The 22,121-nt window shown below is 37.0% G+C and overlaps 1 protein-coding gene across 6 annotated transcripts in view; it reads left to right on the forward strand.

The window, feature by feature from the left end:
• SPAG9 (sperm associated antigen 9) overlaps positions 1-22,121 on the forward strand; it is a 153,034-nt gene that overhangs the window by 55,782 nt on the left and 75,131 nt on the right. For 4 of the 6 annotated variants that reach the window (XM_020914204.2, XM_020914205.2, XM_020914206.2 and 1 more), the window contains exons 3-4: positions 8,523-8,593; positions 17,172-17,266. In XM_020914204.2, coding sequence (XP_020769863.1) covers positions 8,523-8,593; positions 17,172-17,266 — 166 coding nt within the window. Of the gene's footprint in view, positions 1-8,522; positions 8,594-17,171; positions 17,267-17,732; positions 18,094-22,121 lie in introns of those variants that run through there. The other 2 variants (XM_020914209.2, XM_070479286.1) reach the window with 2 other exon arrangements.

Below are 22,121 nucleotides of genomic sequence, written 5' to 3' on the forward strand. Positions count from 1 at the left end.
TATCTTTGGGCCTTATTTTCCATAGGATAAATAAGAGTAGTTAACAGTGGGTCAGATTATACATGTTGCTTATTTTAATACCTATCACCAACATGATGTTCAAAAGTGTAATTCTAATTTATTTTCCAGTGACGGCAATCATTTTTTATTTCTTTTTATATTTCCCCAATCTGGTAATATTTTTGCTCATCTCCCTATACATTTTAATGATGAATCAGCACAGCTATTTGTTATGGTTCTGAGTAGTCTGTTTAAATCCTGCGCTATATATAGAGTTTATAGGAGTTGTTGGAGAAAATAAAGCATGAGTGTTTAGCCACGGAGGGTGCTCTTGTGAAGGAGGCACTTGTCGTGTTTGGATCAGATGGGATGGAGCTGTATACACAGTAAACCCATTAGATCATAACTCCTCCTCGAGGGGGCTGCACAATAAGGATAAAAGAGTCAATGCATCAGACTAATAGACTTATGTAAAATAGTCAATTTACATTTATCCTAACTTCTAGCACATTGCTTTGCTACCATGTGAAATGAGTGCAGTTGTGCGATAGTTTGAGCATTCTTTGGCATTGCCTTTCTTTGGGATTGGAGTGTAGACTGACCTTTTCCAGTCCTTTGGCCACAGCTGAGCTTTCCAAATTTGCTTTATTGAGTGCAGCAGTTTCACAGCATTATCTTTTAGGATTTGAAATAGCTCAACTGGAATTCCATCACCTCTACTAGCTTTGTTTGTAGTGATGCTTCCTATGGCCCACTTGACTTCGCATTCCAGGATATCTGGCTCTAGGTGAGTGACCACACCATTGTGGTTATCTGGGTCATGAAGATCTTTTTTGTATAGTTCTTCTGTGTATTCTTGCCGTGTCTTCTTAGTATCTTCTGCTTTTGTTAGGTTCATACCATTTCTGTCCTTTATCGTGCCCATCTTTGCATGAAAATTTCCCTTGGTATTTCCAATTTTCTTGAAGAGATCTCTAGTGTTTCCCATTCTATTGTTTTCCTCTATTTCTTTGCATTAATCACTAGGAAGGCTTTTTTAAATCTCTCCTTGCTGTTCTTTGGAACTCTGCATTCAAATGGGTATATCTTTCCTTTTTTCCTTTGCCTTTTGCTTCTCTTCTTTTCTCAGCTATTTATAAGGCGTCCTCAGACAACCATTTTGCCTTTTTGCACTTCTTGTTCTTGGGGATGATCTCTTGTACAATGTCACGAACCTCCATCCATAGTTATTCAGGCACTTTGTCTATCAGATCTAATACCTTGAATCTATTTGTCACTTCCTCAGTATAATCATAAGGAATTTGATTTAGGTCAGACTTGAATGGTCTAGTGGTTTTCCCTGCTTTCTTCAATTTAAGTCTGAATTTGGCAACAAGGAGTTCATGATCTGAGTCACAGTCAGCTCCCAGTCTTGTTTTTGCTGACTGTATAGAGCTTTTCCATCTTCGGCTGCAAAGAATATAATCAGTCTGATTTTGGTGTTGGTCATCTGGTGATGTCCATGTGTAGAGTCATTTCTTGTGTTGTTGGAAGAGGGTGTTTGCTATGACCAGTGCGTTCTCTTGGCAAAACTTAGCTTTTATCCTGCTTCATTTTGTACGCCAAGGCCAAACTTGCCTGTTAGTCCAGATGTCTCTTGACTTCCTACTTTTGCATTCCAGTTCCCAGTGATGAAAAGGACATCTTTTTTTGGTGTTAGTTCTGGAAGGTCATGTAGGTCTTCTTAGAACCATTCAACTTCAGCTTCTTCAGCATTAGTGGTTGGGGCATAGACTTGTATTACTGTGATATTGAATGGTTTGCCTTGGAATCGAACAGAGATCATTCTGTCGTTTTTGAGATTGCATCCAAGTAATGCGTTCGGACTCTTTAGTTGACTATGATGACTACTCCATCAAAATTCTCCAAGCTAGGCTTTAAGAGTATGTGAACCGTGAACTTCCAGATGTTCAAGCTGGATTTAGAAGAGGCAGAGGAACCAGAGATCAAATTGCCAACATCCGCTGGATCATTGAAAAAGTAAGAGTTCCAGAAAAACATCTACTTCTTCTTTATTGACTATACCAAAGCCTCTGACTGTGGATCACAACAAACTGTGGAAAATTCTTCAAGAGATGGGAATACCAGACCACCTGACCTGCCTCATGAGAAATCTGTATGCAGGTCAGGAAGCAACAGTTAGAACTGGACATGGAACAAAAGACTGGTTCCAAATCGGGAAAGTAGTACATCAAGGCTGTATATTATCACCATGCTTATTGAACTTATATGCAGAGTACATCATGCAAAATGCCAGGCTGGATGAAGCACAAGCTGGAATCAAGGTTGCCGGGAGGAATATCAGTAACCTCAGATACACAGATGACACCACCCTTATGGCAGAAAATGAAGAAGAACTAAAGAGCCTCTAGATTAAAATGAAAGAGAAGAGTGAAACAGTTGGCTTAAAACTCAACATTCAGAAAACTAAGATCATGGCACCTGGTCCCATCACTTCATGGCAAATAGATGGGGAACAGTGGAAATGATGACAGACTTTATTTCTGGGGGACTCCAAAATCACTGCAAATGGTGACTGCAGCCATGGAATTAAAAGATGCTTGCTCCTTGGAAGAAAAGTTATGACAAACCTAGACAGCATATTAAAAAGCAGAGACCTTACTTTGCCAACAAAGGTCTGTCTAGACAAAACTATGGTTTTCCAGTAGTTATGTATGGATGTGAGAGTTGGACTGTAAAGAAAGCTGAGCACCAAAGAATTGGTGCTTTTGAACTGTGGTGTTGGAAAAGACTCTTGAGAGTCTCTTGGACATCAAGGAGATCCAACCAGTCCATCCTAAAGGAAATCAGTCCTGAATATTCATTAGAAGGACTGATGCTGAAACTGAAACTCCAATACTTGGGCCACCTGATGTGAAGAACTGACTTATTAGAAATGACCCTGATGCTGTGAAAAATTGAAGGCGGGAGGAGGAGATGACAGAGGATGAGATGGTTCAATGGCATCACTGACTCAATGGGCATGAGTTTGAGTAAACTCAGGGAGTTGGTGATGGACAGGGAGGCCTGGCATGTTGTAGTCCTTGGGGTCACAAAGAGTTGGACACGACTGAATGACTGAACTGAACTAACACATTAGATTAGTTTTGGATTAGTTTATGTGCTCATTTGAAGTTTGTATTCTTTTGCTTCTGTTTTCCTTGGTATCCTGTTTGTGAAATTCCTCCATGATGTGCACAGCAATAATTTCTTCATTCTCATTATTGTATAGTATTCTAATACATGAATATTTATACATTTTGCAGTTGATGGATATTTGGGTTGATTCCATATTGGAACACAAATAGTGCTGCTCTGAGCATTGTTTTAAGATGCCTTTTGGTGGACACATAGACATATATCATAGTAATAATCTTGTTTTGTCATAGGAGTGGCAAATAATTCAACTTTATTAAATCTTGCCAAACAGTTTTCAAATTGCGTGTACTAGTTTATATTCCCACCATCATTGTATGAAAGTTGTGTGTTTTTTTTTAAAGTCTTTATTGAATTCATTACAATATTGCTCCTGTTTTCTGATTTTGGTTTTTGGCTGGGAGGCATGTGGGATCTTAGCTCCCCGACTGGAGAGAACTGAAACCCTCCCATGCGCACCCCCCACACCCCTCCCCCTGCAAGGTGAAATCCCAACCACCGGATCACCAGGGAAGTCCCTGTATGATAGCTTCTTACCAGAACTTGTTCTTACCAACACTTTTTATTTTAGCTCTTCTGACAGGTATATAGTGGTTTTGCATTTTAATGTTATTTATTTTTGGCTGTGCTGCCAGGCTTGTGGGATCTTTGTTCCCTGACCAGGGTTCAAATTCAGGCCCTTGACAGTAAGAGTGCACAGTCCTAAGCACTGGACTACCAGGGCATTACCACATTTTGATTTTTATGTATTTCATCATGATTAATTAAGTTGGATACATATTTTATGTGGCAGTTTGATACTTCTGAATTACAGTACCTGTGATTAGGTTCTTTCCAGAAGAGAGGGATTTTTGTTTCAAGTAATAAAAGAAGCACTGTCTATAGTTTTTTCCCCCCAAAGTGAAAATTTAAAGTAGATTCCAATATAGAAAGCAAATTAAAAGAAGTACTTCTTGAGAGGCAGAATGCCGTGATAAATAAAGGAAGATTCTGGACCTAGTCTCATCCATTAGGAGTTGTAATTCTGCCATTTACCAGTTTTGTGAATTTGGGCAAGTTACTTAACCACTATTTATTTACTTCAGTTTTCTTATCCCTAAAATGAAATGTAATGAAGTTTCATCATAAAGTTAATGTCAGGGTCAAGTTAGGTTTTTAATATAAAGTACCTAGGACAGTGCATGGTACATGACAAGTACTGTGTAATTCTGGCTGTTAGTGATGGCGATTGATATAAATTTATTTATGAACTTATACAAAGTTAGTTGATGAGAATGAGGCACTACTGTTGTGCACAAATTTGAAATGAGGGTTATGGATGATCATTTCAGTTCAGTTGCTCAGTCGTGTCTGACTCTTTGCGACCCCATGGACTGTAGCACACCAGGCTTCCCTGTCCATCACAAACTCCTGGAGCCTACTCAAATGTGTGTCCATTGTGTCAGTGATGCCATTCAACCATCTCATCCTCTGTCGTCCCCTTCTCCTCCTGTCTTCAATCTTTCCCAGGATCAGGGTCTTTTCCAGTGAGTCACTTCTTTGCCTCAGGTGGCCAAAGTATTGGAGTTTCAGTTTCAGCATCAGTCCTTCCAATGAATATTCAGGACTGATTTCCTTTAGGATGGACTGGTTGAATCTCCTTGATGTCCATGGGAGTCTCAAGAGTCTTCCCCATCACCACAGTTAAAAAGCATCAATTCTTCGGCGCTTAGCTTTCTTTATAGTCCAACTCTCAGATCCATACATGACTAATGGAAAAACCATAGCTTTGACTAGATGGACCTTTGTTGGTAAAGTAATGTCTCTGCTTTTTAATATGCTGTCTAGGTTGGTCATAACTTTTCTTCCAAGGAGTAAGCGTCTTTTAATTTCATGGCTGTGATCACCATCTGCAATGATTTTTGGACCCCCCAAAATAAAGTCTTGTCTCTGTGTCCATTGTTTCCCCATCTATTTGCCATGAAGTGATGGGACTGGATGCCATGGTCTTAGTTTTCTGAATGTTAAGTTTTAAGCCAACTCTTTCACTTTCATCAAGAGGCTCTTTAGTTCTTCTTTGCTTTCTGCCATAAGGGTGATGTCATCTGCGTATCTGAGGTTATTGATATTTCTCCTGGACTTCCCTGGTGTCTCAGATGGTAAAGTGTCTGCCTACAATGTGGGAGACCCGGGTTCAATCCCTAGGTTGGGAAGATCCCCTGGAGGAGGAAATGGCAACCCACTCTAGTACTCTTGCCTGGAAAATCCCATGGACAGAGAAGCCCGATAGGTTACAGTCCATAGGGTTGTAAAGATTTGGACACAACTGAGCGACTTCACTTTCTTTCTTTTCTTTTCCCGGCAATCTTGATTCCAGCTTGTGTTTTAAGCCAACTGTTTCACTCTTCTCTTTCATTTTAATCTAGAGGCTTTTTAGTTCTTCTTCATTTTCTGCCATAACGGTGGTGTCATCTGTGTATCTGAGGTTATTGATATTCCTCCCGGCAACCTTGATTCCAGCTTGTGCTTCATCCAGCCTGGCATTTCGCAAGATGTACTCTACATATAAGTTAAATAAGCAGGGTGACAATATATAGTCTTGACGTACTCCTTTTCCTATTTGGAACCAGTCTGTTGTTCCATGTCCAGTTCTAACTGTTGCTTCTTGACCTGCATACAGATAACTCAGGAGGCAGGTCAGGTGGTCTGGTGTTCCCATCTCTTGAAGAATTTTCCACAGTTTATTGTGATCCACACATTCAGAAGCTTTGGTGTAGTCAATAAAGCAAAAGTAAGTGTTTTTCTGGGACTCTCTTGCTTTTTTGATGGTCCAGCAGATCTCTGATTCCTCTGCCTTTTTCTAAATCCAGCTTGAACATCCGAAAGTTCACAGTTCTTGTACTGTTGAAGCCTGGCTTGGAGAATTTTGAGCATTACTTTGCTAGCGTGTGAGATGAGTACAATTGTGTGATGGTTTGAACATTCTTTGGCATGCCTTTCTTTGAGATTGGAATGAAAACTGACCTTTTCCATCCTGTGGCCACTGCTGAGTTTTCCAAATTTGCTGGCATATCGAGTGCAGCACTTTCATAGCATCATCTTTTAGGATTTGAAATAGCTCAGCTGGAATTCCATCACCTCCACTAGCTTTGTTGTGGTGATGCTTTCTATGCCCACTTAACTTTGCCTTCTAGGATTTCTGGCTCTAGGTGAGTGATCACACGATCGTGTTTATCTGGGTCATGAAGATCTTATTTTGTTTGTCGGGACCATACCATTTCTGTCCTTTATTGTGCCATCTTTGCATGAAATGTTCCCGGTATCTGATTTTCTTGAAGAGATCTCTAGTCTTTCCCATTCTATTGTTTTCCTCTCTTTCTTAACATTGATTGTTGAGGAAGGCTTTCTTATCTCTCCTTGCTATTCTTTGCAATTTTATTTTAGCCTCAGTCTCCAGTTTTTTGTTTTGGTCGCACAATTTGAGGAAAATTTTGATTCATATAGATGAGCAATTAAGAACACTTAGGGTTCAACCAGTAGTTTTAAGATTACGCTTTTAGAACAAGTTAATTGACAAAAAATAGTAGAAAATGTTTATATTGAAATTGTTACTAAATACAATATCTACATTTGGTTGGATTTCTTGTTTTTAAATAAAAATCACAGAAGCTGCATTAAAACTTATTATGGCTTCAGTATGTGTTGTGTTATCACAGAACAGCTGCCTTACAGATTTGCTTTTTATTGCTTTCAGCCACAAGATGAGATGAACAGCTCATGTCCTCAGGCCTTCCCTGACCCGATAAAGTGTGACTCTATGGCTACTATAGTGTGTGTATTTATAGTTGCAAATTTAATGAGCCAACACATAGGCTTGATTAAAAACAAATTGAAAGTCAGAGCTACACTTTTCCTAATTCATGGCATATTTTCAAGGTAGTCAAATAAAGGTGAACAGTAGAGCTACACAAATAAAAAACATGAGTTTACTAGTCAGCACAAGTTATGTGTTATGTGGTGTCTGGCATGTTAATATTAGGCATATAAAAACATTCATGTATATGCTGTTATCGTTCATAGTAGTTAACTCTTAGAGCCAGCTGATGCAGTCACCAGCTGTCTCTTATAAACCATCTTGCATGTTTGTAGCTGGCTGACTCTTATACCAAGAGAACATTTCCAACTATACTCATGCTTTCAGACTAACGTGAGTATCTTGACAAACTCCTTTAGCACCACTTTAGCACCAGCTTTACTTTCCACCAGCAGAGTGTCTCCCACTGCTCCTTAATCAGCCTGAGCTCCTCCAGACTGGCCAGTTTCTCCTCTGGCTTGCCAGTTCCACGGTTTTTTGTTCCCTTCTCTGTGGTAGCAGTACTTGCCTGCTACAGTCCCATTACTATCTATCTTGAGTACTGTAATTTCTTCCTGGTCCTGCTTAGATTCCATTTTCTCTCAGAATCATTTCTCTCTGATACCATTATTTTCTCTGAAATCCTGTCCTGACACTGTATCTCGGGATCTAAAATTTATTTTTAAAATATCAAAGTTGTGCTCTATCCCAACTTAGTGCCACTCACAAACTCCATCAGCAGAGGGAGCTAAATACAAGAAGATGAGTCCCTGAAATTAAGACCTGAAGTTAAAGAAAGTGCTGATAAAAATAGGTGGGATGTTTCAAGAGAACAGCATCGAAACATGTATATCTAGGGTGAAACAGATCACCAGCCCAGGTTGGATGCATGAGACAAGTGCTCAGGCCTGGTGCACTGGGAGGACCCAGAGGGATGGGGTGGAGAGGGAGGTGGGAGGGGGGACCGGGATGGGGAATACATGTAAATCCATGGCTAATTCAATGTATGACAAAAACCACTGCAATGCTGTAAAGTAATTAGCCTCCAACTAATAAAAATAAATGGGGAAAAAAAAAATAGTAACTTTGTTCACATACTGCTCAGTAGTGAAAAAGAGGCGGAATACTATTAGAAATCAGTGGTTTGGGGTTAGGCTCAGGTTAAGACTTCTGTGAGGAGATTTGTATAATCTTTTTCAAAGAGGTAATTCTGTATCATGTTAAAAACCTACTTAGATAAGGATGTTTATTATGTAAGCATATTGGGAGAAGCAGTAAGATGTTTAGTCTTTTTGAAAATATTCTGTTTATTCCCTCTCCAAAAATTTTATTAAGGACATGAAGCAAGGTCACTAGCCTTGTGAAGAATTTCATATGGAGTAACGAGGCTTGAAGTTACCAAGGATTATGGATAACCCATTCCAAGTTTTAAAGATAGAATTTTCAAGTAAATTTTTTATTTGGTTTTGATTAAGTGTATGTATCTTAATTTCAGTTAGCAGACTTGAAGAAAGAGAAGCAGAACTGAAGAAAGAATATAATGCCTTGCATCAGAGACACACTGAGGTGGGTTTCTAGGTTGGTTCTTACCATACTAACATTAAGATAAAGAAATTAACAGTAGAAAATATGTTTTAATTTTTCTTTAAAATCAGCCAGTATTATCCTTGGGGGTTATTATTCACGAAGACTTTAAATTTCATGTAGCATTCACTTAGTTACCAAATGCTGACTTTAATGTCTTTTATCTGGAGTTAACTTTTCATGCTATGAATAATGTAATTATTAAGGCATTTCCAATAGTTATGTTTTTGACTGGTTGAGTAAAAACTTAACTTGTACATATTAAAAAGTATATGTGATACTAATATGAGAGAATTGACATAACTTATTTTGATACCTGTTGGGAAATGGTGCATTGTTAAATTGTTGGTCAGAGTCTATACAGTTTTAATACAGTGTAAAGTACTTAATTTGATTAAGCTCATAACAAATGAAAAACAAATTATAATGTCTTAAAATGACTCTAAAACATTTTCTGCATGAAGTTTCAGTGTTTTAGATTAACAACTCTAGCACATAACCTCTTCAAAGCAAGTTAGAAAATGTACTTGAGGGTTTTTTTAAACTCCTTTTTATGATTCTTTGTCAACCTTTTCTGTGTTGCCTTTGTTTCTTTCTGTCTCCTTCATGTGAAAATTGTGAACTGGAGTTCACATACTTAAATAGAATTTTCATAGACACATGCACTGTTACATGAAAAAAATAATTGCTCTCTTTCTAGTCCAATCTTTCCCATGATACAGATGGTTACAGTCTTTAGCTTCCATTTTCCTTTCAGTATTGGGGGCCATCTCTTATCCTGCCTCCGGTAGGGACCTATATTGTTGCTTTTAAGTAATATAAAACCCCACTGCAGTCAGTTTCATTTGTTTTTGAGAGTAATGTGCTTTTAACACCTTCCACACCTTGTTGGAATTTCTTCCTGGCATGTGAGGTTTATTACTGTTTTAGCTAACACAGCCATGTACCAAGCATGAAGTGTCACGGAATTTGAGTGGTAAAGGAAAAAGATTGGCCACAGAGGGCTGGAACCATAGAGCTCTGTGAAAACAGAAACAACTTACAACAAACAACAGCCTTTTCAGTATGAAAAAATAACCAAATTTTAATAAGATGATATTTGGTACATATTAAGACTGTTAAAAAACAATTGGTTGTTAAAGGTTTATTGTTTGTTCTTTTAACACCATTCATTTCATGCCCCAACAGTGCCCTGTACTGGTAGTTCTTATCAATGCTGATAATTACAAACAGGTTTGGAGGAATAGGTTTATGTGCCATAAATAATTGATAGTTATGAATAATGAATTATGTTTTTTTAATTGAAGATTTTCATTAACCTTTGTAATAATTGAGGATTGTTAAATTGAAATATGTCTAAAATATATGCTGTCTTGAAAAAGTCATTGTAAAGTGAAATTTCATATTTTCTTTCATATATGTACATTTTTTTATATTTCTGTTCTTTCAGAGAAGAACAGTCTAAAAGAAAAAAAGAAGGATCTCAGGAAAATCTTAAATACCAAGGCAGAGAGTTGGGCCTGTCTAATAACTGTGACGGATCTTACATGTAGCATTTTCACAGGATCCCCTCCTTCAGTCATAAGCAGCTTCTGTCCTGTGATAGGCTCTCTATAGTTTGCTCTGCCTCGAGGAATGTTTATATGACACAGATATGGCTTCTTTAAAATGTGTTTGTGTGTTTATATATCTGTACTAGAAATACCATTCAGTTAGCAGTTATAAATTGCTATCCAGCGCTAAAGAACTAGGTCCTTTGAAGGTGGTTTTGAACACCTTCAGGGGAAGGAAGTCTGAAGGGTTTAATCTTTCCACTGTCACTTCTAACTCAGTAACCTTTTCTATAGGTACACAGAAAAGCACTTTTATCAAACACATTTAATCTCGGGCTTGTTTCGTAATATGAATAACTGCTCTCTAATCAAATTCAGAATTTTATACACATTATTGAATTTGCTTAAAAGGACAGTGGAGGAAATATTCATACTCATTAATCCCTCAAAACTTCAACCCTTGTCTTACTCCAGGCAGTATTTAAATGTATTCTCATCTTATCCTCTGAGCAAACTCTTTATCACCCACCACCATTTTACAAACTGAAACTTAAAAGAAAATATGGAGTGATTTGTCCTAAATGCTATGCTAGTATGTGACTGGATTTGAATCTAGGTCTCTCTGATTTCCTTTTCCTGAATTTTCGGTGCTTTTAAGTTATGAAACACATGGATGTTAAATGCACTAGAAAATTTTCTGTCTCTGTTTCATGGTGTCTCAACCATTTTAAGAATTGTGGCCTTGTGGATATACTTACTGAGCTGCATATGGAAAGATTAAAGGCCAACAGAATTAAAAGGATTCATGCTATTTGTCTCCAAAGTCTCTCTATTTTGCCTTGTTTTTCTAATAACTGTTGTCTTGCATTTCAGTTTTAGCCACAGCTAAATCAACCTCCGCTGAGAAGATTTCTCTAGGTGGTAGGGGAATTGGGATGTTCTAAACAATGTGCTTGGGATCCTTCTCCATGACTTCAGCAACTTGTTGCTGAATTGACTCCTGAATATGTGTGAATTAATATGCATACCTGAGAAAATTGAGAGTTGCAGTTCTGAGATCAGGAGGGATGGGTCTAGTGGACCCAAAATAGATTATATAAAATATATTCTATTTTACTTTCGTACCTCTCTTTTCTACCTTGCAGCATTCATTGCCCAATACTCAGTTGGTTTTGTTTTGTTTTTAATAAAAAGCAGAACTACTCTGTGAAGCCCTGTAATTACAATTAAAATTTTTATGTATGATTTATTTTATCTACTTTTTTGTACTTATATAGAATATAGTGCTTATATAGAATAGACTTCAGACATCAGGCGATGCCTTAGAATGTGGGGTTTTCTTGTGGGTGTGAGGAAAAAAGGACAGCGAGCTTACTGCCTGCCTCCAGAATTGACTGAAACAGCACCTAGATATACCACGAGTCTTATAATGCTTAACTGCTCTGATGACTGAGTCAGATGGATCTGAGTTCTGGCCGCAAAGCCAACTAGCTACTGACAGAACACAGTTAATCATTAACTAGCTGGTCAAATTGGACAAGTTATTTTAACCTCCTTAAAATGGAGTTTATCTAGAAAGTCATATTATTGTTGTGAGGATTAATTGAAACAATAGCTCTACATGCATTAGCTGATTTGTAGATGGTGATCAATAAGTATTAGCAGCCATTTTGTTATTGTTCTTTTGTCCTATTAAGTGCCAGTTTAATTGGGTTAAAACCAGTTTCATTATGTAGACCATTTTGGAATGTTAGAATACTGTATCTCCAGTTACTTGGGATCACTTTTTTGATTGGGAATTGGTTTGGAATTCAACATCTAAATTAAAAATTTTTTAGTTTATTTAAGACAGGAGTCAATCTGTAGAACAGGCTATTTGGGGTAGAACCAATTCTGTATCTTTGCATTTTATTTAACCTTTTTATTTTTCTATATTGAAAAATAGATTATTATAGAAGCAATTTAGGAGAGATTTCTGTTCATTTCAATCCCTAAGGGAACTTAGAGTCTTCATTGGAATGACTCAAATTCATATGGTTACTGTCCATTATTAAAGAATTCAACTTAGATTTTCTAAAATCTTTTGAAAATTTAAATTGATATATTTGGTCTGACCATCACTTTGTTATGCTAGTCTCATTTAAATTTCTTCCTCACTTGAAGTTTTTCCTGATACTAGAAGGAAGCAGCTCAGCATTTCTGCCTCACTGACACAAACACAAAAATTGTATTTCTGCAGAAATGTTCGAAAATTTGAACTTAAAATTATATAAATTTAAAAGCTTTTAAAAATGCTTTCATATACATATCTGTGTGATTATATATTCATTTTTCTTTGCCTGATACACTTCTTATTTGGGCTAATTTTAGCTTGGGAGACAGCCTGGTTGATTCTTTTATATTTGATTTGATGGCATTACCCATCTTAATCCATGTATCAGACTTCTTGTTTATCTGAAGTAAATAACACTTTCAAATTGATTTTTTTTTCAAATTGATTTATATACGTCTTAATTTTTGTATATGCTTCCATGCCAAGTGTAAATTTCACAAATACTTACTATTTATTTGGCTACACTGTGCAGCTTGTGGGATCTCATCTAGTTCCTCAACCAGGGATTAAATCCAGGCCACACAGTGAAAACATGGAATCCTAACCACTAGACCACCAGGGAACTCCTGACAAAAGCATACTTCTTAAAAATAAATTTTTAAAACTTGTTTAAATTTTCTTTCAAAAAAAAACCAAAAAATAAATTTTCTTTCAGTAGCTATCCTTTTAATATTGCTGCAATGCATATTTTAAGTTATTTGAAGTTGAAACCTATCTTCATGCAGCTAAAGTTTAGCAACTTACAAAGCTATTCCATGCTGTAATTTTAAGAATTCTAGGAATATTCTCCTTTTCTTGCCTATTCTTGATATTTACATTTCTTTAAATTGTGGAAATGTAAGTTGGTTTAGCCACTGTGGAAAACAGTATGGAGGTTCCTCGAAAACTAAAAACAGAATTATCATATGATCCAGCAATCCCACTTCTGGGAATATATTCAGATAAAACTGTAATTTAAAAAGATACATGCACTCCTATGTTTATAGCAGCACTAGTCACAGTAGCCACAGTATGAACAATATGAAAAGGCAAAAAGATAGGACACTGGAAGATGTACTTCCCGGGTCGGTAGGTGCTTACTATGCTACTGAAGAAGAGTGGAGAAATAGCTCCAGAAATATTGAAGAGTCTGAGCCAAAGCAAAAACAAAATCCAGTTGTGGATGTGACTGGTGATGGAAGTAAAATCTGATGCTGTACAGAACAATATCGTATAGGAACCTGGAATGTTAGGTCCGTGAATCAAGGTAAATTGGAAGTGGTCAAACAGGAGATGGCAAGAGTGAACATTGACATTTTAGGAATCAGTGAACTAAAATGGGCCAGAATGGGCGAAATTCATTCAGATGACCATTATATCTACTACTGTGGGCAAGAATCCCTTAGAAGAAATGGAGTAGCTCTCATAGTCAATAACGCATAGCCAAAAATACAGTACTTGGGTGCAGTCTCAAAAATGACAAAATATTCTGTTTGTTTCTAAGGCAAACCATTCAGTATCATGGTATCCAAGTCTATGCCCTGACCAGTAACGCTGAAGAAGTTGAAGCTGAATGGTTCTATGAAGACCTACAAGACCTAGAACTAACACCAAAAAAAGATGTCCTTTTCATCACTGGGGACTGAAATGCATAAGTAGGAAGTCTAGAGATACCTGGAGTAACAGGAAAGTTTGGCCTTGGAGTACAAAATGAAGCAGGGCAAAGGCTAACACAGAGTTTTGCCAAGAGAACGCACCGATCATAGCAAATACCCTCTTGCAACAATACAAAAGATGACTCAACATAGACATCACCAGATGGTCAATACTGAAATCAGATTAATTATATTCTTTGCAGCCAAAGATGGAGAAGCTCTTTACAGTCAGCAAAAACAAGACCAGGAGCTGACTGTGGCTCAGATCATGAACTCCTTGTAGTAAAATTCAGACCTAAATTGAAGAAAGTAGGGAAAACCACTAGAACTTTCAGGTATGACCTAAATCAAATCCCTTATGATTATACAGTGGAAGTGACAAATAGATTCAAAGGATTATATTTGATAGAGTGCCTGAAGAACTATGGATGGATGTTTGTAACACTGCACAGGAAGCAGTGATCAAGACCATCCTCAAGAAAAAGGCAAAATTGTTGTCTGAGGAGGCCTTACAAATAGCTGAGAAAAGAAGAGAAGCAAAAGGCAAAGGAGAAAAGGAAAGATATATCCACTGAATGCAGAGTTCCAAAGAATAGCAAGGGGAGATAAGAAAGCTTTCCTAAGTGATCAATGCAAAGAAATAGAGGAAAACAATAGAATGGGAAACACTAGAGATCTCTTCAAGAAAATTAGAGATACTAAGGGAACATTTCATGCAAAGATGGGCACAATAAAGGGAAGAAATGGTATAGACCTAACAGAAGCAGAAGATACTAAGACGACGTGACAAGAATACACAGAAGAACTATACAAAAAAGATCTTCATGACTCAGATAACCATGATGGTGTGGTCACTCACCTAGAGCCAGGCATTCTGGAGTGTGAAGTCAAGTGGGCTTTAGGAAGCATCACTGTGAACAAAGCTAGTGGAGATGATGGAATTCTAGTTAAGCTATTTCAAATCCTAAAAGATGATGCTATAAAAGTACTGCATTCAATATGCCAGTCAATTTGGAAAACTCAGCAGTGGCCACCACTAGAAAAGGTCAGTTTTCATTCTATTCCCAAAGAAAGGCAGTGTTCAAACTAAATGTTCAAAATGTTCAAGCTACCACGCAATTGCACTCATCTCACATGCTAGCAAAGTGCTGCTCAAAATTCTCCAAGCTAAGCTTCAAAACTATGTGATCTGAGAACTTCCAAATGTTTAAGCTGTATTTAGAAAAGGCAGAGGAACCAGGTATCAAATTGCCAGTATCCATTGGATCATAGAAAAAGCAAGAGAATTCTAGAAAAGGATCTATTTCTGCTTCATTGACTATGCTAAAGTCTTTGACTGTGTTGATCACAACAAACTATGGAAAATTCTTTAAGAGATGGGAATACCAGACCACCTTACCTGCCTCCTGAGAAACCTGTATGCAGATCAGCAGTTAGAACTGGACATGGAACAACGGATTGGTTCCAGATTTGGAAAGGCATTCTTCAAGGCTTTATATTGTCACCCTGCTTATTTAACTTATATGCACAGTACATCATGAGAAATGCCAGACTGGATGAAGCACAGGTTGGAGTCAAGATTTCTGGATGAAATATCAACAACCTCAGTTAAGCAGATGACACCACCCTTATGGCAGAAAGTGAAGAGGAACTGATGAAAGTGAAAGAGGAGAATGAGTAAAAAGCTGCCTTAAAACCAACATTTTAAAAACTAAGATCATGGCATCTGGATCCATCATGTCATGGCAAATAGAGAAACAATGGAAACAGTGTCAAACTTTCTTTTCTTGGTCTCCAAAATCACTGTGAATGTTAACTGCAGCCATGAAAATAAAAGATGCTTGCTCCTTGGGAAAAAAGCTATGACAAACCTAGGCAGCATATGAAAAAGCAGAGACATTACTTTTCCCACAAAGGTCCACCCAGTCAAAGCTGTGTTTTTTCCAGTAGTCATGTATGGATGTGAGGGTTGGACCATAGAGAAAGCTGAATGCTGAAGAATTGATGCTTTTGAACTGTGGTGTTGGAGAAGACTCTTAAGAGTCCCTTGAACAGCAGGGAGATCAAACCATTCAGTCCTAAAGGAAATCAGTCCTGAATATTCATTAGAAGGACTGATGCTGAAGCTGAAGCTCCAATACTTGGACCATGTGTTGCAAAGAACTGACTCATTGGAAAAGACCCTGATGCTGGGAAAGATTGAAGGCAGGAGGAGAAGGGGATGACAGAGGATGAGATGGTTGGATGGCATCACCAACTCGATGGACATGGGTTTGGGTGGACTCCGGGGGTTGGTGATGGGCAGGGGAGCCTGACATGCTGTGGTTCATGGGGTCGCAAAGAGTTGGTCGGACACAGCTGAGCGACTGAACTGACATGTTTTAATACCAAGTTTGGGTCTCTTAAAAGTGGAACTATATCAAGAATCAAATCAGGGACTTACTTCCCTGTTGGTCCAGTGACTAAGACTCCATGCTCCCAATGCAGCGGGCCTGAATTCGATCTCTGGTCAGGGAACTAGACCCCACATGCTAAAGCTAAGACCCAGTGCAGCCAAAAAAAAAAAAAAAAAAAGAATCAGACTGTAGAATTTCTTGACAGGTTTTATGCTTGATATTCTTGAAGTTTTCACTGCCATATTTAGCTTGCGTCTTATGGTTCCTTATTAAAGAGTTAATGTGTTCTGGTTTTTCATTTGTTTCAGTTTGTTGCCATTTTTATATGATTATATTCAGTAATGATTCCAGTAAGTTAGCAGTCTAACATAGGAGAGAATATTTTAGCATTCTTTGAACTAAATCTGTAGTAAAATAAATATCTTGGTATTAAATTGAAAATTATCTTTACTCAAGTTTCAAGTTAATTTCTTTGTTGTTTCCCACCTTAGCAATGGATTTCTCAAGTGCCATCTGTCCCCTTTAATCAGTAATCTCTTGTCAGTTCCTTCCCAATGTCTATATCTAATTTGTGTTATTCATGTAAGAATTATTTAATAGCATTACATATTGTAAGAAAATTTTTTTGCTATGTTAAGCAAAATGTTGGTTACTTTTCCAGACTCTAGCATCCTTAAATGAAAGCATTTGCATATCCCTTTGAGAATAAAATAAAATTTCATCCTTAATATTCTTTTATATGGAACATAGGTAGTCCAATAAATAAGAAATTTATATTAAAAGGTTTCCCTTGTTAAAATGTTATACTTTTTTTCCAGATATTAGTCTTAAAATTTTATGTATTCTTTTGTTTCTTCAAAATAGATGATCCATAATTATATGGAACACTTAGAAAGAACAAAACTTCATCAGATCTCAGGGAGTGATCAACTAGAATCCACAGCTCATAGTAGAATTAGGTAAGCTTTTTTTATACATTTTTACCTTGGGAAAAAGGAAAATAAAATAATCTGTTTCTGTTTTTCTCTGTTCTTTAATCCTCAGACAATAGTTAGCTTTCTCCCTGCTGTAGTTGGAATGCTATAGGAGGGGGTAGCATAGAAAAACAAAACAACTTTCACTAATGAAAAGGTATATTGATAGCCATTGTTTTCTGATACTTGATAAAGATTGTAGTGGGTTTAAAATTTTTGTCAAAATGCTATATATTTTTCATTTCTCCTGTATAATTGGTTTAAAAGTCCTTTTTGCTACAGAGAAACATGTTTGAAAGGGTTAGCCAGACTTCTGTTTGATGTAGGAGTGTGAATAAATTATGTAGATCTCCAAGCATTGTAGCCAATGAGCTAAGCCAGGCCTCTTAGTGGGGAGGAAAATAGTTAATAGGCTGGCCTCTGCTCTGGATTGCTGCATAAATGCTAGGAGCAGCAGCTCTATGGTTATGAGGCGGTGAGAGCAGGATGACGTCAGCGCTTCGGAGCTGCAGCAGGATGGAGTGGAAAGCTGCTGCTGATGGCATTGTTTTTGTGGCAGCAGCTGAATGACAGATCCTCACTACAAAGATACCCCTTTGGCCCCTGTGTAGGCCTCCTGGTTCGGGTGTTTCACCATGCCAGCACAGCGCCATGAGTCCTGGATGCATGCTGCTGTTTGTGTTTGGCTTTGTTGGCGGGGCGGTGGTCATTAATTCTGCTATCTTAGTATCTCTCTCCGTTTTGCTGCTTGTGCACTTTTCTATTTCTACCGGAGTGCCAGCTTTGACGCAGAACCTACCAAGGATACTCAGGTACTTCAGTCTCTCTTAGAAGTCCTTTTCTGGTTGGTTTTTCTTTTATGTTTAGCTTTATGGGTCTTCTTTGTAACCATTTATGTTGCAGATTGAAACAATGGAAAATGGCCTGAAGCTAAGACTTCTATTCTTATATATATTTATAGGCTATTGCTTAGGAATACGCTTTGTGTTTGGAAACCACCCACTTAAGAAAAGGATTTTCAGATCGTACTTAACACACAAATACAAGGTCAGAGTGGTCTTGTTTTAAGCAGAGGGTTCAACCAGTAAAGGAAAACAGGAGTGGAGCATTGGGTCCAAATTCACACAACCTCTTCATGAGAGCATCTGAGCACTTAGAAGCAAATATCTTTATGATGGGACTTGTAGTTGATTAGACACAGGCCGTAGGTGTTTATTTTGTTCCAATGATCCTTTGACTGTTGGAGGTTCAGGCATCCTTTTTGCAGTTTTTGATAGCAGTTCATGGGAACTGACAATGTAAATATTTTCCTCCTACAGCAAAACATATTTGAAGTGAAAGGATTTAAACCTTTTAGGGCAAGGAATTCATTTTTTCTCCCAGTTATTTATGCATAAAAGTTGGAAAGCTTTACAAAGCCTATTCACTATTGTTTTGTCAGATGTTGCCTTTTCTTTGTAGACTTGGATAACAGATATCCATGCCTGCTTGTGGGGATATCATTAATCTCTGTAGCTTTTCTTCTGGTCACTGTACTTGCATGCTGCAAGAACCATCTTCTGCATTTTAGAGGTTTAATGTTGTGGTTTCTTTTGTTTTCTAACTCACCAAGATAAAAATTTGATTTGTTGAGATTTCTGCTTCGTGTGTGGTTTTTAAATGAAGGTTCATAATATATAGCTTTTATTATATAAATGTTTACTTAAAACTCAACTCCTAATTGTGGGCTTAAAGAGAAATTAAAGTAGTAAATTCCCTCATCCTCATGTTCAGCATTAGTTTAAGATCCAGGTGAAATTAAATTTCATCCGTGGTCTTAAAACTTGGCCATTTATTTTTTTCCTGATGTTATAAAAACTGGGAGCAATCTTATTGCTTTGTGTACATTTTGGTACATAAAGGATTTGTGTGTCTGTATATATAGGCTTTTAGAAAATTGAAACACAAGAACATATAGACTATTAAAGTAAGATTAATTTTAAAGGGATGTCCTAGGTTTCAGTTCTGTCTGTGAAGCCAGTACTGTGCAGTGGATAAGAGGTTCAGAGTTGGACTACCAGGCTACAAATGCTCTGCCACACATGAGCTATGGGACTATTGGCAAATTACTTAATCTCTGTACCCGAGTTTCCTCCTTTGAGCTTGTTACCCCATTGAGTCATTTTAAAAATTACGTGAGATGATTATTTTGTATTTAATCAGCTCAAGATATATTGTAAATTAAACAAGTAAATAATTTTCATAATCATTTATATTTACTCCACTTTTAGTAAAACTATATCAGCTCTAGCTATTTTATTCATAAAATAACTTATGATTAAATTCAAGGAGTTTCTTGATATAAAAGTTGCTGTTGATCTGAATGAAGAAAGATATCAAAGTCTTTAATATTAAGATTGGCCTCCCAGGTGGTGCTAGTGGTAAAGTACCCGCCTGCCAGTGCGGGAGACTTAAGAGAGGTGGGTTCCATCCCTGGGTCAGAAATATCCCCTGGAGGAGGGTGTGGCAATCCAGATCTCCAGTACTTTGGCTGGGGGAATCCCATGGACAGAGAAGACTTATGGGCTACAGTCCATGGGTGCAAAGACTCAAACATGATGACTGAAGCACAGTTGTCAAGAAGTAATAGTTCCAGGGAATGTACATGGGCCTTGGAGTCAAAACAGGCCTGACTTTGAATCCCATGTCTTCCAATTACTAGTGCCCAAAGTCTCTAAGCATCACTTTTCCTAATCTGAAAACAGGGAAAATAATTCTTACTTCCTTGTGAGGATTAAATGAGGATATGTAAATAAATCATCCATTTCAGTGCTTGCCACATTGGTGGGTGTTGAACAAATGTAATCTTTTTACTGCTTTTTATACATATGTATAGTAGATTTTATTAATGATTATTTGTTTTAAATGGAAATAAAAATATTTAAAGACATATTTGCAAAGTTATTTATGCACATAGGTAACATTTAAATAACCAATTTAAAAATGGATGTATGGCAGTTTAAAAAATAGATGTAATAAGTATTCTGATGGCTGATTCTGATAGCTTTGTTTCTTGACAGTAGTAGCATTATTGAAACACCTAGTGTTTAAATCTGCCACTTGATATTTTCCCACATGTATTTTCATTCTTTGGTTTCTTCTGTGAGTTTTACTGAAGCATTTAATATATAGTTAAATATATAGTTAGTTTATATTTATATATAAATATATAATATATATTTAATATATAGAGTATCAAATATACATACCAATATAGTACAGGACCTAATGTTCTCTTTTCAGGGTTTCCTTTTGAAAATAGGACTCTAATTAACATACATAATTATATGTCCTTCTCCCTCCTTCCCAAGTCAGTAAAAAAAAAGAGGGAAGAGTGGTGTGTAGTGATACTATTTTTCCAGAGTTGAAACAGTATAACCTATAGCATCGTTGACCCTCTTGACAGCTGTCAGTTTCTGAAGAAAAGTTCTCTCTCTGTAGAGCAGTTTCTGGAGGAAAATAAAAGCAATATAAAGATTTGAATTCTACTCATGTTTTGGACTGTAGATTTTGTAGTTAACAGAAATGGGAAAGTAAAGCTTGAACTCCTAGCTGACTCCTTCCCCCAGTAGTTTTACACTTTTCCAGTATTTGACATGTGTGAAAATGATTGTGTTATCATTCATAAAGGATTATTACTCTCATGACTGGCCTGTGTTTTTATTTCTGTTGGCAGTGTGATAAATTCGAATAAAGTTTGTATTACTTTTCTTTGCATTTGGGATCAGAGAGCTTTCCATTAAATTCCATCTGATTAAATTCTTGATCACTTTTTTGCTTAAGTCATCAAGATATGTTAAAAAGAATAAGTAATCTAGTAAGTCTAAGATCCTTAGATTTTCAGTTCCCAGAATATGTTGCCTGTCCCAAATTTCCGGTCATTGTTACCATCGTTTGATGAAATAAAGGGCATTTTAAAATCAAGCAGAAAAGATGGGGGAAAGGGGTGAGTCATTCTCAAGAAAGAACAGGTTCTACAATAAGTGGAAACATGTATGTGTATAATGTGTTCTGTATTATCCAGTAAGGATATAATAAATAATGCCTCTTTTTGCTGTGGATTTATGAAAGTTTTTTTTGCTGAACCAGCAGTTGGGAATAACTTGTATAAACAGAATAGCTGACTGCTCTGTTATTTGGTGGTTCTGGCAGGTCATAAAGACAAGCTTAGATTTGGTTTTAAAATGTAACCTTTTATTGTGCTGCCTATGTGTGTTTGAATTTTTCTCCCAAATCAAATAGGAAAAGTACCCCAAGTATGAAGAAGTGATAATAATTAACTCTGATAGAGAAAAGTCCTGTTCTGTTTCTTTGTGCTTACAGCTTTAATAGAATACAATCTCTCAACCCTTTTGCTTCCCCTAATCTTTAAGGTGTTTGACAGTTGTGCTAATTCTTCCCGATTGTTATTAGGAATGAAGGCAATGTACCCTTTGTGTTCAATGAGGGCACAAGCGGCTTAAAGTTTCTTAGTATAAAGATAAGCTTACAGAATAAAGAGTTATTTAGCAAAACTGAATATTTCCCAACTTTTATGTATAACCTCAGTGTTCCGGTTCTTACAGTTTTACCAGAAGCTCCAAACCTTTAGTGTCTGGTTTCTAGCGAATTTCCATTTGAGTTAATGACCCAGGAAGAACCAGACTTGCTTCTACTCTTTAAAAACCCTTTGTATTAACAAAGGATGTGTTTCTCATTCAAGTTCTATTATTAAAATTGAAACGCTTATTCACTGAAATTTCCCACAAAGCATTGGAAACTCTACAGTTTTTGATAGAATCTTTGGGCATCCTTGTTTGGA

Source organism: Odocoileus virginianus, chromosome 17 (assembly GCF_023699985.2).
Source record: "Odocoileus virginianus isolate 20LAN1187 ecotype Illinois chromosome 17, Ovbor_1.2, whole genome shotgun sequence".
NCBI classification, from domain to species: domain Eukaryota; kingdom Metazoa; phylum Chordata; class Mammalia; order Artiodactyla; family Cervidae; genus Odocoileus; species Odocoileus virginianus.